Source organism: Epinephelus fuscoguttatus, linkage group LG20 (genome assembly GCF_011397635.1).
Source record: "Epinephelus fuscoguttatus linkage group LG20, E.fuscoguttatus.final_Chr_v1".
NCBI classification, from domain to species: domain Eukaryota; kingdom Metazoa; phylum Chordata; class Actinopteri; order Perciformes; family Serranidae; genus Epinephelus; species Epinephelus fuscoguttatus.
Genome location: NC_064771.1, coordinates 8,024,023 through 8,049,038, shown reverse-complemented (window position 1 = coordinate 8,049,038; position 25,016 = coordinate 8,024,023). Strand labels below are relative to the sequence as shown.

The following is a 25,016-nucleotide window of genomic DNA, read 5'->3' as shown; positions in this document are numbered from 1 at the left end:
CCTAGTTCCTTTCTGTAATGAAAATTCACAAACCGACGAAGAACTTTTATGTACTAAAGAGGCAGCATCTGTCAGCCCTGAGAACAGTCATCCTAATTAAAATAGACGTTTTCCAGACAGAGGATGAAAGCCAAAAGCCAGATCTTTCTAATATCCACAAGCCGCCTGTTCATCAAAGTACAGCAAACACTGGGAAATTCAAACTATAGTAGTGATAAAGTTTATGTCCACATGTTGTTTTTTTCTGCCACAGCATACAGCTTTTTAATGTATTTGCCCTGTGGTCTCCTTTGAGCAAAATATCAGTACCCAAAAGGGTGTAATGTTTATTTTACAATCAGACAGCAGCCATGGCAGAACAGGAAAAAGCCACAGACTTTAGCGTACTGGATAGGGTCTTCTTCTTATCTAAAACCATCTCAGGCCTCTCATTACAGCTGCCATGAATGAGAAGGGTATCTCTGCAGAGCTCCATGTTCAGGCCCAAGACCTCCATCGGACCCTTTCTGATCCATAGCTTGAAGAAGGAAGTTAATGTTGTACTCCAGAGTTGATCATCAGGATTCGATAGCATGTGTTTATTGAAGTTAGGTAATGTGACATTAAGCAGCAAATAACCTGTACTAACCTTGTAAATTAGCTAACCTTAGCTAGCCACATATGCTAATGTGATACACAGTAACATTAGCTAATGTTAGGAAATTCACATGGTTAATATATAAGTTATGTGGTTCTTAACATTGTGTTACCTAATTTCATTAGTTACATTTATATAAAAATATTAGGGTTTTATTGTTACCTTGGCGTTACTGGTGGAGGTTGTGTGTCAGAAGTTATGTGACATCTAGGGCAACCCTTTACGCTCTGTAGCCTATAATATATCTAAGAATAGAACACATGGCATCTAAACATACAATACACTTGTTTATCAATGATAAGCACAACAAACAGTGCATGTGTAGCCTAAACGTGAAACCAAATGTGATCAGTCAGCTTTTAATAGCAGGGGTTAAAGTTCTCCGGTGTGGCAAAGTTTCTGTCCAGCACGGGCAGAAGTGCTCTGCAGTACGAGCATTTCACTTGCATTTGCCCCTAAAAATTTATATATGTGCAAACTGGGAAAATGATGTAGGCGCACAGTGTGCGAGTAAACACAACCTACTGTTTACCATAATCGGCATTGAACGTTTTTTCAAAACTCGCTCCTTTGGCTCTGATACAGCCGTCTCCCTCCCTGTCTGCAGTCCCCACTGCACTGGGCTTTGTAAAAATGTCCTGCCTACAGCCCCCTCTGATTGGTTACACAGCAAAAGTCAACACTGACGCCTGTCCATGCTTTCACATCATGTCACATTGAGACACAGCACAGACGGAGCGGGTTAGGCTCCGGTAAGCCAGCGGTAATTTTGAAGGTAAGGTAACAAACCAGACAGAAACGAAAGTTGCAATAAAAATCCTCTATGCTGAAGTTTTAAAGTCACCACCACAACATTATATGATTCATTTCAATGATGACATGCTTGCCCAGAGGTGAAATTTTGACGTAACTGCCTGTTTAATTCACATCAAGCGCGATACAATTTTACAAACAGCCTAAATGATTTAGCTTCTTAAAATAAATAGCACCAAGGCAAAAAAGAGATGTAGGAGCTATAAGTCAAAAAGTCTGGTAACCACTGAAAGTTTAATCTTTATTTATAATAAAAGTTTAATCTGAGAACTAACTACTAAACTACTAACTTTTTGTTCGTTTTGATGATAATAAACATGTTCCTTTGCAACACATACATTTCTAATTCTTCATTTTGTGACCGCAACACCAAGCCCCCCGCTCCAGAAAAGATTTCAGATTTCAGGCACACAAATTTTCCATGCTCCACATTTCAGGCACATTTTTTCTTGCTTTAACCCCTGTAGTAGGCTTTGTAACATACATACATCATCTTGTGATGTGTTATATTCACTGTGGTGTGGATGTATTAAAAAGACACATACGCTCAGTAGGCTACTTTTTTATTACAATAAGCAATAACACAATATACTGTGCACAGTGGTATGTAACGTTATTCATAGATAGGGAAGCATAATAAACACAGGCGGTTTTCCACCCAAACATTAATGATTTTTCAGCATGTTTCCTGAGATGGAGATGGGTCCCAGCCTGGAGCTCTGCAGTAGGATGCTAATGCCAGGAATGGGAGGCAGAAGTACACTAAATTGGCAACTGGCACAACAGTGTTTTTGCTGACATCACAAATTCACTCAGGCTCTGGTGATTACACTTCAACGCAACTGTGTATCTGTTGTGTTGCAAAATAATCTAAACTCAAAGGTCCACTTACTTGCTTCTTTAGAGCTTTCAGCCACATTGACCATTGGATGGGGTAAACGGAAACATCTGTTATCTTCACTGTAATGTCTTTTTAAAAATATAGCAAAAGCTACTGCTACTGTTGGTTTTCATTCAACCATATTTATATTTTTCAGTGGTGTGGCAAGATTTTTAATAATAAAAGACCAAAAGCACAAAAAGCCAGTGCTGTTGTTTAACAAATTTGGCAACAAATATTAGATTTTGACCCTGAGCCCTACATTTATGTAAAACAATCATTTGCTTTATGTTTAAATTGCTACAGAGACTTGAGTGCCACTGGTAAACTGAATTTGAAAAAAGCGTGGTGAGACACACTGTTCTGCCTGTGATGACCATAGATGTTTACTGTATGGTCATTTTGAGACCTGGCCCGCCAGCCAAGAACAGAAGTACAGACAAAAACACAGATTGAGGAAAGCCTGTTGTTTCTGTTGCCACTTTGCTTACTAAATGAACTGCCAAGCATGGTAGATATTCAATAAGCCAGTCAGCCATACCACACAAAAAGCTTAAATACATACAGTTGTCAGGTCAGATGCTCCGCGATGTGGTCCTTATTCCTCAGCACCAGTGCTATTCAAATGCTGTCTGTCCTTGGCTTGTAAAATACAGTTCCCAGCAGAAGTTTGATTTGATTGTGTTTCAGCACCCCTTCTAGCTCATAGGGGTGATATATATCCATAACTTTTAACTTAGTTGAACCTTTGAGGGAATAGAAAGCATTAGAGTCCAATGCTATTGTAGCCTACCCTTGTGCCACCTTCAGCTCAGCGTAGCACTAGCATGTTCCAGGCTGGATTGCATTTCAACAGTTACCTCGCCAGCTACAGCAGCCATCTACTAGCCCTGTATGAGAAGTCACAACTTCACTAAGCTGTTAGAATAAGGACACACTAGGCGTTTCCAGACCAGAGCAACTTTTACATAGTTTTAAGAACTCTTTTCATAGATCGAATCGCCATTATATGGCACTTACCACAATTGCTTCTGTGTGGACAATTGTGGATATATGTACAGTTGGTAAACTTGTTGACTTCTGTTGTCATTTCCAGCAGTAACCATAAGATTTAAAGATATAGATAGTTGAACACTGTGGTCGGACTTATCTTGACATTTCTACTGTATGTATTTTATGTACTATCTTGTTTTGCTAACTGTTAGATGTTAGATGTTTGGTAAACCACGTCTGACATATTGTAAATATTGCATACACTTAAACTGATATTGATTTTTTTCGTGGGCCTTCTTATGCTCCAGTGAGCATAAGAAGTACACCAGTGAGAGTTTAAGCCAGAGGCATTGTGTTTTTGGAGTGTCGGAAAACATAATGCCCATTCTCGTGAACAAGATATCTCAAGAACACCTTGAGGGAATTTCTTTAAATTCAACCCAATCATTGACATAGACTTAAGAATAAATTGTGTAGGATTTAGTGGTCAAAGGTCACTGTGACCTCACAAAACATGTTTTTGGCCTTAATTCAGAAATTCACATGCTAATTATGACAAAATTTCACACAAAAGGTCAAAGGTCAACTTCAGTGTGACATCGAATTGTTCTGCAAAAACACTTTCCTGGCCATTATTCAACATCATATCTCAGGAACAGAAGGGCAGACATTTGGTCAGATACTGAATTGGTGACACTAATCTTGAGTGCCGATCTTGAACCTTTGTCTTCTGTGCTGTCGAGGGGGAGGTGTGAAGCATCTATGTTCTTTTACAGACGTGGATGAAACCTGAGGTTCACAGAGGCATCTAACTGCAAAGTGGTAATTCTCATTTTTAGACAGCTAAAAATTAACCAATTGAGGCAGCGTTTGCTCAGCACCATTTTGTTTTATTTACATTAAATATATGACGCAAAAGTTATCTTTTTGAAGTTACTGTAAACAAAGAGTGTGATTCCGTTTATTGTGTCTGCACCACAAGAACAAAGAACGATCCTAGTTCTTAGGATCATTAGTTTTTTAGCTCCTATTTCAAAGTAGGTTCTCTTTCAGCAAAAGAGGAAACACGAGTGACAGAAGTATATCATGATTGGTCGAAATTGAACGCTAATGCAGCACTCGCAACTGCCATTTATAAAAGATCTATTAGTTGTGTAAATGACAGAAAACACAAAAGGACAATGGCTCGTAATGACAGAATGGAAGAAAACATGGACAAATGGACCAACAATAAAGTCCAGGCTTTACTGAGTATACTGAGTATATATATATACAATAGCTGGGGGAAATACATTGCGATTTGTGACTCGCCCGAGTGAAGTATAATGGATTGCAGCAATAGCTAGCTTATGTGGCTTCATCGTTGCTATTGGTGGTGTCAATGCAAAGAGAAAAAAAGCCTTTAACGGTATGTAGTTCTAGAGGGAGCTCCCCAGAACTGTTTGGTTGGAAAACGCCTATAGATGAAATTCACTGTACCACTGTGACCAGGGCCTAAAGGAACATTACTGATGTACCTCCAAAGATATTTTTTCTTTCTTTCAGCAATAAAAAAATATCGACAATAAACTTGAAAATCACTTGGACAATAATGTTCGAGCAAAATGGATGGTTTAAGTTGGTTATTGGATGTTCTCCTTTCCTGTGGCCCCCACCCTTCAGGGAGAGTTAACCATGACCAGTGATATGGAGAACCTTCAGAATGCTATTTTCTTGGACATGGTGCCAGACAGTTGGACCAAGCGGGCTTACCCCTCCATGTCTGGCCTGGCCCTGTGGTTTACTGACCTGCTGGCCAGGATTAAGGAGCTGGAAGCCTGGTCAGCAGACTTCGTCTTACCCTCTGTGGTGTGGCTGGCTGGCTTCTTCAACCCACAGTCCTTCCTCACAGCCATCATGCAGGCTATGGCTCGAAGGTAAGGTTGTTTTGCATTAGGACATCAAGGGTGTAAATGTGATTGAAACTTGGAGTGACAGTAAATCTTTTAACGACAGGAACGAGTGGCCTCTGGACAGGATGTGTCTGCAGTGTGATGTCACCAAGAAGAATCGCGAGGACTTCACTGTACCACCTCGTGAAGGAGCCTATGTACATGGGCTGTACATGGAGGGTGCACGCTGGGACACACAGGTACATGAGTTATTAATTGATTGCTTTGCTCAGCTGTCACGGAGGCAGCATAAAGCTGAATCTGACTTCTAGTCTCCAGGGAAGGTGTGGATACAAAATCAAAAATAGCACACTTTGATTCAGTATCTTATATAGATATTTTCTTTTACACACTACTTGTGATGATGAATGACAGACCAACACATGAGCATAAGGTGAGCTAACCCCAAAATGCATCTTTAAACTGAGTCAAGTAAAGTAACTTCACTATTTCTCCCCAAAGGGCCTCCACATTTCCTTTGTGGCTTAATTTTCTGCTTTGCATCCTGCTTGCGTTCGGCTCTCGGAGCGCAGCGCATTACTCAGCTTCCCTGGGCTCTATCTATCTACATACATACAGCTACTGTATATGCGCCCAGCTTTCAAGGAGCATCCCTGTAGACTTCTTAATTAGGGAATGTGCAGAGTGTGCACTTGAACACTTAGATCGCCCTTTAGAGGAGTGGATCCTTTTTTCTTCATTAAAGTTGGAGGTGCAGGCAAAAAGACAGGCAGACAGACGGGCTGGGCAGCTTCTCCTCATAACTCCTCCGCTCTCCTTCTCCTCCTCCTCCTCTCTTCACGTCCTCCTCTCAGCCCCAAGGCCAGTTCTGTGCCACTGGCGGGGAGCAGCAGTGAGTGAATAGGAGAGTAAGCAGCGCTCCATCTGGACACAGCTCTGTGCAGCAATAAAAGTCAAAGATTTATGATAAACCCACTCATCTATATTAATGAAGCTTGCATTTTATTCAGACATCAAAGACATCTCGATGCTATATATGATAAACACCTTGTGTGCTGAATGGATATAGAAATGCAGACATTACACATGGGAAGTTTGTGTGTTTATGTGATGACTCCAATAAATGGTGATGAATACTTTAGCGTTATGTTACTCTCTCAATATGTTGTGAGACGATACAATAACAATAGATATCAGTAACTGCAGTAACACTGTATATGCAGTGTCATTAAAGTAATTTACGGTGAATCTCAATGAGCCCTCATGGCCTGCTTTGAGATACACATCATTTGTATTTACCCAAACACACATAAAGTTATTGGTATTTAACAGCTCTTTAAAGTTTTACAGCAAATGCAGATGCAATTAGGGCTTTGTCCTCTGAGCTTTCCAAAGTCATCAGGATTTACATTCATTCCTGAAAGTCACTGTGCATGCATGGTGAAACTTCTGTTTGTCAGGCGCTAAGTGTAGGAGGATTAATTAATGAGACAGACCACTCTGTTTCAGTGTGTTTATAGAGTGTGTATTCTAAGGCAGGGCAGCTTGACTCCGACTCAAACTCTGCTGACTTTCACCACTTTTCAAGGGTACTACAATATTGTGCTCTGCAAACTGGACGTCTAACATCGTTTGTGCCAACCAAGATTAGTCGAACATCTATTTTTTTCTCCTACAAAAGAACATTATTAAATTCAGCCTCAATGCCAAGTACAGTGTCGTCACCAAGTTTTCACTGCACCTCAAACTAATCTCTAACTTCTCTGTGAAGTGTTTCTGTCTGTGGTTGACTGGCTTGTCATTCCCCCACCCCCATCCCCCAACACACACACCCTCCCTCCCACTCTCCCTCTCCCTTTTTCTTTCAGACTGGCATGATTGTTGATGCTCGCCTGAAAGAACTCACCCCAACCGTGCCAGTCATCTTCATCAAAGCCATTCCTGTGGACAAACAGGAGAGCAGGAATGTTTACCAGTGTCCTGTGTATAAGACCCGCCAGAGGGGCCCCACCTACGTGTGGACCTTCAACCTGAAGACCAAAGAAAATCCCTCAAAGTGGACATTAGCTGGAGTGGCCTTGCTTCTCCAGATCTAGCAGGAGTCAGAGTGCTTCATTGTGGTTATGGTGCCAACAGGGTCAATTCACTTTGGGCCAAATATTTTAAAGCAAGACTGTGTTACTTTTAAAAGAAGAAATATTGCAGTTTTCCTCTTGCAAATGAAAGGTTGAGGTTATAAGGAATCCGACACATACTCAGTTCAGTACACTCAGGGGTTTTGTTGCTGCAGCCTTACTTGGTCTGGTGTGACCAGTAGTTTATGGTGGCTGATGTTAGCAAACATTTGATAGATGTAGCTGTGTCACTGACTAATTACTGACTCAGTTTTCTAACTTACTAACTTTATGACTCATCTCTACTTGTGCTATTTTTACACTAGGTTTTTAAGTCCCCCTTCAGACAGATTTTAAAGTTTTATACCAACATTTTGTTTTACAGTGTTTTTGCAATCAAAACAAAAGAAAAAAACTTCCAGAAGGGGCTGGAAGTACATCTACTCTTTCCCCCTCATTGAGAAATTCTGAACAGATTTCACTATACATGTTTGAGCGTCAGTCAGACTCAGATGAGGAGTTTGTTGTTGCACCAAAATCAGCAACTAGCAGACATATCAGAATGGTAAGTGTAGTTAGTATCTTTTATTTGTTTATGTTGTTTGTTAGCTTGTTAGCCTTTAGGATACCGGCAGTAGCTGACACGGTGTTAGTGATTGTGAAACATACAATTATATCTGCTTTAATGGTACATTGTGTTCACATTGCTCCGGTTAACATCCAAAAACTGCACTCTACCATGTTTGCTGTCCAAACTCTCACTATGCTAATGCTAACTCTGCTCTCTATAATGACTGGTCCACTCTGTGCTAGAGGTCTGCTACTCCTGTTGATATGTGTTTCCCATATTAGACAGCAATTGGCTTTTGTGTTAGTGACATTACCTAATCTAGCTTGCCAGCTAAGCCAAAGTGCACAGATATCACCACCTTCACTGAAGCAATGTGACAAACTTTCCACAGACACAAGCCAGTATAGTCAAGGTCAGACAGCACGCAGGACAAAAACATAAGAAAGAATCATGTTAGAATGGAGGGGGACTTAAAGCATGTCACAAAACCAAAACAAAATGTAAACAAACTGAAACCATATGCCATAAAGCTTCAATTGAAAGCCAAGTCCCATTTAAATGCAGAGTGCCTTTAACAGCGAGGTCTGGTTACACATTTGGACACTGGATCTGGTTGACATTGATGCTGGGGAACAGTTCCTTTTTATCGTCCTTTGGATGGACAAAATCTGGTAAAGCACACCAATTGTCAGCTACCTGCTTAAGCCAGCGTTAGCTGAATTGCCAGTACTGTTTGAAGAGAATAATATTGGTATTTCGTCGGTATGCTGTAAGTCTTTCTCTCTCTTTCTCCCTCCAATGCACTGTGTCGAGTGGTAGATCAAATGAATGATTCGTAATTTGATAGCCTAATTTTCATACAAGTACTATTCATACCGTTTCAAATAAACAATTTAATAGTAGGCTAATTCTTGTCTTTGCAGAGCAAGAGTTTTGTATGAAAGGAATTAAAAGCCCATCCTATATAGACACCTGTTTCAGATACACACCAGTTGAGGTCAGTGATTGAAGCAAATAATAGCCCGGGCTATTAATTGAAGTTTTACGGTATATTGAGAAGACATGTTTCATGTTTCTAGCTTGAGGTCGCATCCCACTTGGGAGACTTTCGAGCAACCAGGACGACCTGCAAGATGAGGGTTACATGACAGACAGAGACAGATGAAGGCATCAGTAGGCTACTTTTTGGTGCCTATTTAGTTTACTCGCACTATAAGAATGCAATTAGTGTAGAAGCAGGCAACACAAAATAAGTAAAACTCACATTTCACCAAAGGGAAAATGTAGTTACACTTGTTAATCTTTTTTTATTTTTTCCACCTCTATATATTTTTGTCAGAGCAGTGCCAATGAAAGAAACAAACTCACTACCAATAAGTAGCAGCCCAGCCTTTCTCTACAATATGACATGACACCCCTTATGAGCAGTCATTCAAACACAGTTAATTAGAGAGAATGTATAATGTGAAATATCAGATAGTGAAGAGGGCACGGCTCAGTGCCACTCAATGCAACTGTCAGTTGCAGGCTGTGATGGTCCCTAGAGAGTCTCCCAATTCCACCCACTCTGTTAGGTCACAAAATGATTGTCTTTAAACCAACAGACTGAAAAGCTCTTGAAATGAAGGGAAATTCCAGCCCATTCACCAGAATACACTGTCAGCCTTGTACATTTCTGGCTGAGTTTGTCATCAGGAGAGGGAAGGAATGGTTGATGACACCTAGGTGAAACAGTGGATTGTGAATGGAAATTCACTGTGCTATATACTGTAATTACTCTCTGGGGCTACAGCGACCACTGTTGCAAAAATTACATAGTCTCACTTTTATATCTCACTTCTAGGTTCAGATCTTGTACATTTTCTGGTGTCATGGCCAGTGGCAGGAAATCTCTCTACCGACCCGCAGGAAGTTGTGACGTGACACATCTCAAGAGTAGAGCCCAAAGTGTCTCAGAAACGACTGAAAGAGAAAGTACCAGCATGAGATCGTTTGCCTCTCTCGTCGGGTACTTGCTTTCTGGGTGTTAACATTTCAGATTTGCTTTTTTTGCCATTCAATGGTTTTAATGTGTAAAATTGCCTTTAAATGCAGCTCTCTGAGCCCTCAGTTGTTAAAGACCATTAAAATCAGCCATGACTAGTTTGTTGACTTTGGTTGAACTACTGTATCTAACTTATTAAAATGCTAATTATCTGTATGTGTTTGAGGACAAATTCTAGCAGTATCATGCATCTGTGAGTCACTTTATGAGGAGGTGTTATAAAGCTGCAGCTGGTTGGGAAATATCACAGAATAAATTGAACTATTGGGTGATTTCACACATTTTAGCTGAATCCAAATCTGTAAAAGTACGTACAGTATGTACACATTTTCTAATAACATAATAATGTCTTAATTGATCATATAGATTTATGTTTTTGTGTGTATACAAATCATTTTACATTAATTTCCACTTTCCAAAACTTCCAGAGTAAAGATGCTTTATCTTGTCATTCCAGATTGTGCATTTGGTTTTATTTTCACATACTCTATAATATATCCCACTTTAGTGCCAATATGCAGTCAGTCCCCTATCTCCCGTTTCCAGTCTCCCAGTCCTGCCTTCTCTCTTCCAAGTCTTTAGACCAACTCTCTCTTCCTCCTCTCTCTCTCCTCCTCCTCCTCCTACTTCACTCCTTTTTTCTTCCGTCCTCCCCATTTGAGATTAAACGGCCCTCTCCACAGCAGAAAGTGGGGAGTCTCACAGATATATCCCTTAACAACACGTACAGTAGATGCACACGTGCGCACTACAGTATAAGCAAGTTCTTTTTCTTCCTTGTTCTCTTGCTGTCTCAGCCCAAGTTCCCCGGCGTCTCCTTTATCTAGTTATTAGAGAGTCTTAACAATGCATGGAGGTGTGAGGAGGAGGAGCAGATGAGGGGAAGTAGGAGGAGGAAAGCAATGATGCAGGTTGAGGCAATTTATGTAGAACTCCCAAATTACACCTTCCGGTGGCATTATGAAAATAGATTCTGCCTGTGTGTACGTTACCCATGCAACTGTAGTCTGGCTTTGCACAGGAGAAATATTCTGGCCTGTAGTGCAGCAGTGGTGCTGCAAAAATGTTCGTATGCGCTAAAGTATTACAAACTCATTCAGTTGACCCTTTGCTAAGCCCTGACTCCCTTAGTTACTGTTGCTATGCTTGCCCAGCTTCCCATGCGCACGGCACATACAGTTTACAATGGTGGCAGATTTACTACTCCAACAATGAGTCTGAAATTTCACACACAAGTAAACGAAAGCAGCTTTTAATTTCCAGCCAATAACCTTCATTTTTATCAGCTGAAAGGACAAGTAGGTAGCTAGTGTCAGCTAATTGCCAAATGCTAACCCAGAGAGTTGGTTAAAAAGTCCTTCTGCAGCTGATTTTTTGTTTTCAAGTGACAAGTTTTAAATGAGAGCCCAGTAAAAAGCCCTTACAGTATGTTAGCACTTGACAGCTACATTTTACAGTCAATAAGTCCATATCCTCACCAGCTGATGAACCATGTATAAGATATGAAAATAAAAGAGCAGACTTGTTCTCTGATCAGCCCTACGCTGCCTTTCTCTTCCTCCAACCCAATCAGAGGAAGAGTAGGGCAGTTCATGCCTAGGAAAGAAAAGCCCAGAATACAGCCAGTTAGCCCAGTATTATCAATAAAAATATATTTAAAATGTTATTGGTTCTAACCTTCTGTAGAGCAATGCTAAAAGTCTATAGAGCCTGTACTGAGGCACAGTGGTGCTTTGAACTAAATGCTGACTTCAGCATGTTAGTATTGTACCATACTGCATGTCTGTCCAATAGTTGTCAAAGTTCATACATGTTTTGCCGATGGTCTAAGACAGTCCAAAAAAAATTGTTATTATGAACAACTCCTGCCCAAATCCAAAGACTAGAGTGCTAAAACTGTACTTTTAGGAACAAGTGTGTAGGAGAACTGGCTGGCTGATGGGAAAATGCAAAAACATGAATGGCCCTATCTAGAGCCAGTGTTGTTTTGTCTGTTCTGGGCTACTGTAGAAACAACATGGCAGAATCTGTGGAAGACAACATGCTCCGTATGAAGATGTAAACAACTCATTCTAAGGTAACAAAAACACAATGACTCTTAGTTTTAGGTGATTATATACTAATGAATATTATATATACCATTTCTGCCAATAGATGCCCTTAAACCCTACACACTGGACTTTTAATTTAGGTGGTGTTCCCCTTAAAGATGTTTTAGTCTGGAGCGAAATGGTGGACTGATGTGCGTCAAGCTATGCCACTAGCATGGCGAAAAACATAATTAAAATGTTAAGTTACATAACAAAAGTTATGTTACAAACATCAATAAAATGTTAACAAGTACATTATTCTACAGTCAAACAGTTATAATGTAACTGTTTGACTGTATATTATAGGAAAACATTTGGACAAGCAACACAAATATTCTCTATATTAACACTAAGTATGTTTTGGTTTTACAAAAGAAAAGGCTATATGTATGAGGAACCAATGTGTTTGGTGAATGTAATGCTGTCTTAACGTGGCTGGAGTGTAAACTTCACTAAATCCAATAAGGAGTAGGGCAGAGCAGCGACCATTAACTTAAAGGGACAGTTCACCCCAAAATCAAGAAAACATTTTCTTCCTCTTACCTGTAGTGCTGTTTATCAGTCTAAATTGTTTTAGTGTGAGTTGTTGAGTATTGGAGATATCGGCCATAGAGATGTCTGCCTTCTCTCGAATATAGCGAAACTAGATTGCACTTGACCTTGTTGTTAGCACTTTCCCAGAGGACCTTTTCCTTCTACCGAACTACATCCAGGAACCGTATCATTGGCTACGGTTACATGATGGCTTCTCATTCAGAATGAAATAAATCTGAATGAATGAAGTGATTTACATGAGTAATATTCATTCCGAATGAGGGTTTACACGGGAATCGCCTTTATTCAGGTCTGCGCAAGGTTTGGGGCAGGGAAGGTTTCTGATTGGATAGGGGGCGGGGAGGATGTTACGTGTTTGTTTACCGGAAGAAAACCCTGTAGTCTTCGCTCCGGATAACAACATGCTTGACGCCGCCGTTCTTAATGCCTTTTTCTGGCTTGTTTTGCTTATATTCTTAAAGCAGCAGTACGACAACAACCTTGTTCTGCTAATGCTTCGTCTGTTGAGGAGGAGAAGGGAGGTAGAAGGTCGAAGAAGGGAGATAGAAGACCGTGCTTTGGCGAATGGAAACTGGTGAGTGCAACGAGTCCGACTGCTCTAGCTCAGCCTGTTGCTATGCAGCCCGTTGCTATGCGCGCTATATATACATCATCGCGCCAGAAGGGCAAGGAAACGAGCATCCGCAGAAAGACCGTAATGAACTTAAAGAGGAATGAGTGTATACATGCACACAAAATTCTTTCATTTGGAATGACAAACGGAATAAACCACCCCCTTTAATCGGATTTAATTTTCAGTCGGAATGACCATTTACATGACCACTTTTAATTGGAATGGCCTTTCATTCTGAATGAAAGTGGAATTAAACTGTCCATGTAAACATACTGATTGTGCAGAAGGAAGGGTGCATCTACTGCTAGCTCACCTAGCACCACTGCGCTAGCTAACGTTACAGTTTATCCAGGGAGGTCACCATTAATGTTTCCATCTTGCGCTGTCATGAGCGAGAACCTCTCGTCCTTGAGTAGATGTGTGTTCCCTCTGAGCGGTGATACAGTTGGTGTGCGTAGTCTGATAGAAGGAAAATGGTTCCTACATAATAATCACAACAAGGTCTGCGGATTATCTTGAGTAACTGGGTCATAAATTCTGTAAAGAGACATTGCTGTTGAGTTTTTCAAATGTATTTTTGAGAGCTATGAGCACCACAAGCTGAGTGCCATCTAGTATATTCTACTGAAGGCAGACATCTCTAGAGACAATATTGCTAACACTCAGCAACTCAAAACAAAACAGTCTAGAATGATAAATAGGTAATGGATAATAGGTAAGAGGAAAAATTTATATTTTTGACTTGGGGGTGAACTGTCCCTTTATACTCTAAACTTAACTCCTTTAAACTGTACAGTGGTAGCATCAGTGTTCCCATGCAGTGGATGTTCCAGCAGAGATTTTACTAACAACATGTAATCCCACAAAACAATGTAGTTAGCTGATGATATGGTCCTTGGAATGCAAGAGGAATACTGTAGCAAGTTAGTTGAGCATGCGGACATCTGTGGCTTACATTTCTGGTGAATCTTTTACTTACAATTATGCTTTTATGGTTTTGGTTTTGCAAAGGCTAAAAATGACCACCTCCCAAACTCTTTGGCACTGTCATGTGTGCTGGTTATTTGTGCTAACTGAGTGGAGCGGGCCCAGAATATGAGCCTCTTTTGGACCAAAGAGTCCTCCAACCACCCCTGCAGACCAACTGCCGTCCTGGTGTAAAATGAAAAGCCAGATGCATAAGAGCTTTTCAGAGCAGTTAATGATGGGGCTTTGCAGTCTATGAGAGCTACAGACCCCTGTTCTCAAATGGCTAAAAACAGGATGGCGATTCATATTTCATATTTGTAGGTAATATGAGTGTTCTTGGCATGCTACTGAGGAGAGAATGCAGGAGTTGAAGGGGGGGAAATCTATCAAAGGGTTCATGCTCGGAATGGAAAAGAAGGTACCTTTAATCATCTGCTTGGGTGAGACGTCAGGCGGTTGCTAGGTTACAGGTCAGTGCAGAGAAGCTTCTAATGTGAATGCTGTAGAGATGCCTTGGTGTGTATAATATGTAAGGATGCAGAGATCTAATTTAGGCGAGATGTGATAATGTGATTGCAGAGCTCAACAATAACTAATAATCATGGAGATGATGCCTTGAAATCTCACCTTTGTTTATGACTACATGTGCTATCCACCACGTTATTCTTCGCATGTTCTGCTAAACCTACACAGTGATCATCCAACAGAAGGGAGTTGATTCATTTTTTGGTCTTTTGGTGGATGACAGACTGCAATCACCACTTTCTGTCAGTTTTTCCTCCTTCTCAGCTGAATCTTTCCTGCTAACTTCTGTGCTGCTATTGCACTACACTTCCCAGAGATCACTTGTCAGCCAAACAGCAGGTCCACCATGCCTCCCAAAAAAAATTCACATCACACTCCCTCTGAGCGCTGAGAAATGTGCTGTCGTGACAACCAAAAGCGCTGCTGAGACACCTCGCTAGCAGTCATTTTCTCAACAGGCGTGTAAAATGCTGATAAATAGCACAATGTTGTCTCAGCCTGTAATTCTATCTAACCCATTCTCCTCACTGCTCTGACCCACAAGAGTCGGTGGTGGCAGAATTGCTGGATTAGCTGCTCTCAATCCTCGTACACTATGAGGGCCTCAGCTCCGTGCAGCCTCTGGCTCCTCGTGTCCCGCCACAGCCAGCAGAGTCAGCTGCTGTGCAGACCAACTGTGAGAGGAGCAGTTTTTGGCGAGGGCTGGAGACTGGGGTAATTAGCTTTGACAGAGCTGATGAGTTGCTAATTAAATGTTTATCTGAATCTGGCATCTGTCGTAAAACAAATGTCTGTTAGCTGCCTACAATCTGTGGATTATCACAAATAAGTGGGGTTGGGTCCTGCATGCAGGGAGATAAGCGAGGAGAGGACAGCAGTCAGGCAGAAACTAGTCACAGCAACAGCACCTACTGTGTGAATGTTAGGAGCTTACTGTGACTCATAATGCCAATGATTATCTCCATCCACATTCAAGCTGGCACGTGTGTACCAACACACATTTTTGTGACTAGTATAGCTCCAGTCATTATTATTTTTGTCTGATTTTGAATTTTCAATCTGTTAAAAGGGAACTACGTCCATTTGCAAAATTCATACGCTATTCCTATCGCCTAAGACACACCAAAAAATGTGAGTAAATATGAACAACTCTCTCCCAAATCCAAAAACTAGAGTGCTAAAACTCTCATTTGTGACGTAGATGAGGATGTTTCCAGTTGTCTCTTGTTGGCGCAGCTAAATTTGGGCTTATTTTATGGTTTTATGTTGGTGGTGCTTCTTGTGGTTGATGTTGTATGGTGGTCACATGTGGCTGCAAGTTGCTCAACTGGATGGAAATCAACTCAAGTCCGTAAACTCTCCTCCTGCCGACCTCTGCTAGCGAGCCAGGTCAAGGTTTTCAGATGTAAACAGGTGGAGAAGATAGGTCCAATGAGCAGAGGACTCTGGTGAGAGTGAATAAGGACTGGTGTGACAGTGGGATTGTGAGGTACTGTCTTGTTCCTGTTTGCCCATGTCGATGAATTCACTGAGTCTGTGGTGTATTTAATTTGTAAAACAATAGAAGCAACTGTATCCAAATCTACAATTAAATCATTCCATAACCACTATCTTGTTTGGATTATCTATCCGGAAACATGGACAATTATAAAGCAGCAGCCTACAATGTAAGAAGAGGCAAATATGGACTAAATAAAGTGCATAAGTTGGAGAAGCTGATGGGATCACATTTCACTGGATGATTCATGTGACACATACATGATTGATTGACATAGGGTAGCTTATATAGTCTTGAACTGCTCCATATTAATGATGAAAGATGGCAGAGATGACACAGAGCACCCAGGGGAATGTTCAGATCCAAGAACACTACAATAGAATAAAAATTATTTGGGTATAAAAAAGACAAAAAACATTCTGTGGGTTCACAAAATCTGTCTATCGAGCAGCTCCAGATTTTATACTTGATGACATCTCAAGTTAAACATTTACTTCTCTGGTTTCTGGCTTTGAGAGAGAGTAGCTCATGTTCACAAATACTGATTGAATCTTCTCAGGCCATGGAAATAACATTAGACTTATTAATTTAGCTGGTGTTTCCCTCCAAGATACATTTGGGAAATTCTCTAATCAAAGCCAGTCTGTAATAAAATTTTAGAGATGTTTAAAAAGTCAGTTCAGGGTCAGTAAAAAGATCTCCTTGTCTGAGATTACTGCCTTCATTCTGTGGTGCTCACAGTGTTGAAAGCTTCCATCAAAAACTATTCACATTACTCTGGATAAGCCAGAGAACATGTTGTCTTTATAGGGATTATGTCCTCGGTCAGAAAAAAAAAAAAGAAAGAAAAAGTTCCAAGGAAAGCTTTTGTCAAAGACGTCAGTGGATTATACAAAGTCAAAGAAATATTACCCTTTTATTGTTAAAATAATATAAAGGTTTTTTTGTTAGGTCATCTCCGTCTGCACCCCACCTGAACAGATCACAGATAGACCTGACCTACTTGATGCAAGAGCCTGCGTGCTTGGTTACACATGGATACTCCTCTATTAATTTCACACTGAGGTGAGCTCTTGTCTTGGGTTGCTGCCACCTGAAATGTTGATGTTCAGCCATGTAACCTACGGCTGGCCCCTAAGAGTTGCTGATTCTCATTATCAGTTGGAGACCCCTCGGTCAACTGAGATCAGTTCAAGTTGGGCAGTCAGGGATTTTTTTTTTTATTGTTTTTGTTTGCCAGTCAGTATGCAGTGTACATCTGGGGACATTTTGGTCCTTTCTTTAATTATGTAACCTCATTGAGATCAAGATCTCTTTAGCAAGAGAAACCAGAATACAGCAGAAGAAATAAGAAGACCGATGAGACACACAACAAAATGCTGCAAATGAAGGTCCTTCAAGGTCCTTTGAAGTTCTTTCATTTCTAAGGTGCAGAGTGCTGAAGGCAGTCTTCCCAAGCTCAGTATTTACTGGTAGCTTATCAAGAGTTAGCCAGTGTATGGATGTGCTCTAATGAACAGCAGTTTAAAATGAGAGAGATCTGATCTACTGAGGCACACAGTTTTAGTGTGTAGTTCTCTTGTTGTAGCTATTAAGGACCAGCCTTCTTTTGTATATAGTACTCAGTGATGAGTATGATATGTGTCTCCTTTAATTGATGGCAAGGCACAATGGCAAACTGTAGCAAATAGATGTTAAAAAGAGCAGCATGAGATTGCAAGATATCTCTGTAGCCAACACGATGGTCAGTTGCACAACCAAGCCACAGTTACCCTGTCCAAATCAACTCAATGAGTGCGTTTACATGGACAGTTTAACTCCCTTTTCATTCGGAATGAAAGTTCATTCCTATTAAAAGTGATCTTGTAAAAACCTAATTCGGATTGAAAATGGCCAATGCGATTGAAAATTCATTCTGATGTAAGGGGCTGGGATATTCCGTTTCTAATTCCGAATGAAAGAATTTCTCACAATTGTATACACTCATTCCTCTTTAAGTTCATTCCAGTCTTTCTGCGCATGGCACGATGACGTATATAGCGCGTATAGCAACGGGCTGAGATAGAGCAGTCAGACTCGTTGCACTAACCGGTTTCCATTCGCTACAGCAAGGTCTTCTTAGCCTAGTTCCAGACCACAGACCCCGCCCACTCAACTGAGTAGGTTTGCATCTCTGGTCTGGCATACTGCAATGAATTTGCGATTTATCTCGTCCAAACGATGGACGGACCAATGAACGCCGGGGGTGGGGGCGGGTCTAGCGATTAGCCAATCAGCGCCACGCTGATGTCAAGCTGTACGCCGGTGGGTAACTGGTGAGGATAGCAACAATGGTGACCGCTACAGATCCTACAGACCCCATTAACGATGCTATCGAGGTATTTCGCCACTACTCGCGTTAATGGAGGACCAAATTAAGGAAGCTGCTAAACTGGATTTAGCGGCGATGCAGCTGGGCATGCACTACGACGGAGACATTTTAAACGGGCAATGCTCGCTTGTTTTCAGCACCCCCGAGGCATGGATACTAATGACGTCAGATTCTGGGTGAGTCATTGATCTCTACTGATTGGTTAGGGAAAAATCAAATTCCCTCCCCCTTGTAAATTGCCCTTAATGGAGGCAATGTCAGACTGAAGGTTCTGGGAGCTTCAGTCTGACGCTCAGGCTAAGGTCTTCTATCTCCCTTCTTCGACCTTCTACCTCCCTTCTCCTCCTCAACAGACGAAGCATTGGCAGAACAAGGTTGTTGTTGTACCGCTGCTTCAAGAATATAAGCAAAACAAGCCCGAAAAACGTACTAAGAACGGTGTCGTCAAGCATCTTGTTATCCGGAATGAGGACTACAGTGTTTTCTTCTGGTAAACGTAAACACGTAACATCCGCCCCGCCCCCTATCCAATCAGAAACCTTCCCTGCCCCAAACCTTGCGCAGACCCGAATAAAGGCGATTAAACTGATCTCCCGTGTAAACCCTCAATGAATGAATATTTCTCATGTAAACTAACTGAAAAAACTTTAATTCCGAATGATTTCATTCAGATTTATTTCATTCTGAATGAGAAGCCATCATGTAACCGCACCCAATGTTGTAGTACAAATTGTCACTGTGTAACCTCTTTCTGGTCACAAGAATAGACTGTAAAAATGATGGACATAGCTACCGTGACATCACCCATTGGTTTGTGGAATCCAGCTTTGAAGCCTCAAGTTCCACATTTTGACTGTTGCCGTCTGTGGAGAGCTGCAGAGGAGTGAGGGATCAATCTAGCTGAGAAGCTGAAGATGCTATGAACAGACTTAAAGCAGCCCGCCCATTATTATGCATATAGTTAAGCCTTAACAAAATGTAAACAACTAAGTTATATAAAGATTAACTCCCCGTCTAGATGTCCTTAATGTTTGAATTAGCTATAGAGACTAAAACATTTTTTTCTAATAGGCTGTGAACATGTTTATATCTGCTGTAGAGTTGACATTTTAACCTGGGGACTGTCTGGCTTCAGCCTCAAGTAGTTGTTTAAGGAACTGCAGTTTTTGGCACTTGCATGTTGGCTTCATTTTTCAGCCCTGGAGATTGCCACTTGGCCAAAAGCAGCAACTGAGGAATAACAATTTTGTAAGGAAGGCTGATAAGATCACATTATTGTCACGTACTCATAAAGTATTTATGTTAAGTTTTGATCATTTTATAAATTTACTGATCTTCAACTAAACTATAAAGCTTACATAATCAGGCTCCTCAGGTGCTCAGTGACCTCAGTTTTTGTTCTGTCTGTATTTATCTTGTTGACTTCTGTGTTCTTAATGTGTGTATTTATTGTTGAGTTTATGTTCTGTACTATCTCTTGTGTATTTATTGTTGAGTTTGTGCTTTTTACTGTCCGTTGTGTATTTATTGTTGAGTTTGTGTTTTGTAGCGTCTCGTGTGTATTTGTTGAATTTGATGTATTTTTAAAACCCATCTAGGCACAGGAATTGCATATTAGCTCAGGTTATTAATGCTTGTGTTGTGTGGCATCATTTGGCTTCTGGCTTGTATTGGCACACCCTGACTACTGTATCTTAATCCTTTTTATTTTGAAAACTTGCTTCTGTGTGTGAAATATGCTTTGAAAATTAGCTTACCTCGCCTTAACTACTACTGTCTGTGTGATGCATGTGGTTGTGCTGCTCATATCAATTGGCACTACTTGATGTAGGGTCAGCATGTGGTGCACTAAAAAGAAGGAGTTTAACTGCCAGCCATTCTGAAGTGCAGCAGGTAGAAGTGATTGAGGAAGAGAAAGTGGCAGGAGAGGAGCATGACAAGCACTTGAAATCCTGGTTCAAGTGACTAAAGAAATGATGCACTTGAACATAATACAGTCGGCTCTACGTCTGCTCGATATGGCGGATGTGTTCTGTAATGTCCTTTTCACCTTTTGCAAGCTATCCACAGAAGATTTCATTTAAAAAAAACTGAAAAAAATCTTTCCCCTCTATAGTCAGCTCAGAGTTCAGCACAATGCTTCTTATTTTACAAGATTTTGGTTTAAGATCTGTAACCTTTCTTACAGTTTGCACGCCAGAAGTGAGAAAATACAGTGTTTTTTAACCAAACCATCAGCGGTGCCCACAGAATGACCAGAGGAGGCCACTTAAAATTTTGTGGTGGCACACTAACACCAAAAGCCAAAACTGAATTTCAGGATGTCAATTTTGCTGTTGTAGTATACAGGCTTGTAGAAAACTATGTCAATATGAGTGTTAAGGAATTGCATGCTAATGTTCTTTGGGCTCTTGTTATACAGTTAATATTACTAATTACCTGATGTACATAGACTAATGCAGTTAACATTTTGGGTTGCACAACAATCCTTTTTTATTTTTTTGTTATGTATTTATACATTGTTCTCCAAATAGGCCGATTGTCCTTTTCCTTAAAAAGACAAATATAGCTTTAATTTGAAGGAGTACATTGATTGAAGTGAACAAAACATTTACTGGGAACAAGCCTTCTCAAGTTTAGGCAAGACTTGTGGGTACCCATTGAACCTATTTTCATGTCTTTTCATGTTTTGTGTCTTGAGATGAGAGTTCAAGGGACCCCTTTGAAAATGACCACCTGAGTTGTTCCCACGCTCGAATTTAGCCTAATTTTAGACCATTACTTAGCTCCCTTCCCAACAAGCTATGCAAACCATAACATGTTCTCATCCCAGCTGGTTGAATACTCCTGCTTTGTCAGTGAACCTACATATCAAATACGGCCTAGGTACACCACTGCGCCAATTTTGGACATTCAGGGATGGCATTTTAGTTTAAACTCGGGACATGTATTATGTTTTTAGAATACACTTCACTTTTCACAGAAAATGTACATTTTATGAGATATGTAATCCCTCCAGCATGTCCTGGGTCTACCCCAGGGCCTCCTACCAGTGGGACATGCCCAGAACACCTCTAATAGGAGGCACCCAGAGGGCATCCTGATCAGATGCCCAAACCACCTAAGATAACCCTTTTCGACACAAAGAAGCAGAGGCTCTACTCTGAGCTCCCTCTGAATGTCCTAGCTCCTCACCCTATCTCTAAGGCTGAGCCCAGATACCTCACAGAAGAAACTCATTTTGGCCATTTGTATCTATGATCTCATTCTGTCATTACCAAGAGCTCATGACCATAGGTGTTATGTCATTTCAAGGAACATACTGTATGTCATGTGACATGTGTCATTAACACAGCATTCTACACATACTAGTATACTACATTATTATAAGAAAAAAAACTCAATTGACTTTTGGTTTCACACTGGAAACAAACAGCTGGCTCTTGGGTGAAAGTCCCAGGTTTGTTTGACCCAGCCACCTCTCCTCCCACCTGCCTCATACGGACTTTCTTGCTTGTTATACCACAGTAGTTGCCATCAGTGTCACAAACTGCTGCATCAGTGTCACAAACTGCCGCTGCCTTGTGTGTATTGTATCGTCATGAAGGGTGCCTCTGTGCGTCGGTGACTGATGCTAACATCCACTGACAAAATAGCTGTGTTTAAGTTGGGCATAGGAATGAGCTGGCCAACAAGGTTGGTACCAATGGATGCCTTAGGCTATCTCATTTCACAAGAACGACTGCTTTTGCATACCTGTCTTAAAAAGTGAGCATGTCATGGCCTCTTAAAGACAGTAATGTCAGCCTCCAATTATTTTTACCAGTTGGTGTAGCAGCAATTGTATCAGGGTGGTCATGCCATCCAGTTAAAGCTGTCTATGAGGAAGATAAAATCCAGAATGGAAATAACTCAGTTCTCCTTTGTCAAAACTACATCCTCAGAATGTAACTGGAAAACTTTCTGTGGATCGAAACTGAAAGACCTCTTTCTATTTCAAATCCAGACACGACAATCTCTCTGATAGTGCTCCCTGACAGCACCACCAGGACTGCAAAAGCAAGGGACAAATGGAGAACTACAGAGAGTGCAAACTAAATTTTTAACCAACAAAATAAGCCCTGTGTCCCGGCATTGTGTTTGCATTAAAAGTGGAAGAGATGGGTAATGAAATACATTGTTAAAAACCTGTGCCATATGAGAAGTGGAAAGACAGTTTGAAAGCTGCTGATTATTTTATGGAAAGCCCTGTTCTTGGCTAGTTTCCTCCTCCTCCCTCTGCTTGAGTTGCAGTGTTTGTCCCAGGCTATCGTAACCATCTTACCTCTCACGCTTCAGCTGCTCTCCCATCCATAGATTCTTTTTGATTGCAGATTCATATTTTCATTTAAATGCTGATGGGCTTGAGGATCAGTGTAAATTGAAAACCCAAACTTATTCTGCTTTTTTTCTTGTCCTTTTTTTTCCCTCTCATGTGTTTGTGGAGGAGTGCAATTGCAGGCGCTGTTGTTTGCTGTGAGAATTGTCGTTCGCGCCAATGGATTGCCATGAATTTAAAGAAGGTCTGAAATTGCACTGACCAGCATTAAAGTCAACCATATTAATTCAGATGTCAAATTGAAGTACTGCCCTGGCCAACACTGTTGCCATATATCATGGGGAAACTGTCAGTTAAAAATGTGCTATTTGCTTTGACGTACTGTCAGATAAGGTGTGTGACCCCCACCTCTGTAAAATCAAACCTTTACAGTTGGCAGATTGGAGTTGTAATTATATAAACATTTTTCTGAGGCTGCTCTGGAGGCAGGAATAATCTCATTGGCTGCGTTACACCTCAGTGGGCAGGGACAAAAAGGCTGTTTACACACCGCAAGCTCGTTAACTGGAGGTTATGAAGAAGAAATTGAATTTAAAACTTTCTTGGTAACTATCCTTGCTAGGAAAACGATTGGACGCTTATTCAAGCTACGTAAAACAACCTATTTTTGTGTTCAGCTGCAAAGCAGGAAGCACATTCTCATACTGCGACAAAAATCTTAAAGAGTACTCCTGGGAATGTGTTTCCCAGCTCCATAAAGTCTGTATGGGTCAAGATCCAAAAAAATATACTACACTTCCCATGATGCAAATCAATAGTGTATGCCCATGCTTTTAAAAGGGATAGTTCACCCCAAAATCCAAACTACATATTTTTTTTCTTACCTGTAGTGCTATTTATCAGTCTAGACTGTTTTGGTGTGAGTTGCAGAGTGTTGGATATATTGGTCATAGAGATGTCTGCCTTCTCTCTAATATAATGGAACTACATGGCACTCGACTTGTGCTGCTCAAAGCGCCAAAAAAAAAAAAAAAAAAAAAATACATTTGAAAAACAGTAATGTCTCTTTACAGAAATCATGATCTGGTAACTGAAGATAATCCACAGACCTTGTTGAGAGCAGTTTTATGTAGGAACAAATTTCTTTCTCCTGAACTACATCTGCCGACGGTATCACCACGCAGTAGGAAGCATGCATCGTTAGCTCTCTTAGTACCACTGAGCTAGCTGACATAAACATTTACATCTCACTTTGTCACAAGACTGAGCCTCTTATCCACAAGTAGATGCACACTTCCTTCTGCGCAGTACTTTGGTGGAAAGAAAATAGTCTCTGCATTGGTGGATTATCTTGAAAAACCACATTTTAATTTCTGGAGAGAGATGTTAGTGCTTTTCAAATGTTTTTTTTTTTGTTTGTTTTTTTTTTGCACTTTGGCCACCACAAGCCAAATGCCATCTAGTTCCATTGTATTGGAAAGATTGCAGACATTTCTATGGCCTATATCCAACCATTGACAACTCACACCAAAACAATCTAGATTGATAAATAGCACTAGGGGTAAGAGGAAAATATGTATTTGTGATTTTGAGGTGAATTGTCCCTTTAAATTCCAGTTTGTAATACAGGCTTTGTTTTATAAATATATAGCCTCCAAGTAAAATTCATGATATTATTGATATGTTATTGATATTATTAATTTATAATTTTGTCAGACTTAATAAAGTTCCTCCAGACCCACAAAAGACACTACACAGCAGTTTTTATAGGCTGAATAATACTCATAATGATCAGTCATTTTACAAAATTACACAGTCACTACACCCTTATTTGAAAAATTGGTGGACTTCACCTTTAAGTAGGAGATTGGGGTGGATCAAATGCATGCAGTTATGGTTGGTTGGTACAGCCACCAAAATTCTGCTAAAACAATGGTTACTATAAATAATTTTAGCCAAAATTTTCAGCTAAGTCAGTTAAGCAGGTCAAAAGACAGCTCGGTTAAAGCAGGTAAATTTGATAGAAATGTGACAGATTTTAAATAACCTTTGTCTCAACAGCACTTCAGTGATCCCATTTCAGTCTGAGGCAAGACGTTGACATTTCATACTTTACAGTTGTAGTTAGTTTTG

General features: G+C 40.6%; 1 protein-coding gene across 1 annotated transcript in view; it reads left to right on the top strand.

The window, feature by feature from the left end:
• dnah9 (dynein, axonemal, heavy chain 9) overlaps nt 1-11,548 on the top strand; it is a 209,517-nt gene extending 197,969 nt beyond the window's left edge. Inside the window, exons 76-78 of the mRNA XM_049562910.1 lie at nt 4,986-5,239; nt 5,319-5,454; nt 7,084-11,548. Of these exons, the coding sequence (XP_049418867.1) occupies nt 4,986-5,239; nt 5,319-5,454; nt 7,084-7,311 (618 nt within the window). The 3' untranslated portion in view covers nt 7,312-11,548. The remainder of the gene's footprint in view (nt 1-4,985; nt 5,240-5,318; nt 5,455-7,083) is intronic.
• The last annotated feature ends 13,468 nt before the right edge of the window (nt 11,549-25,016 follow it).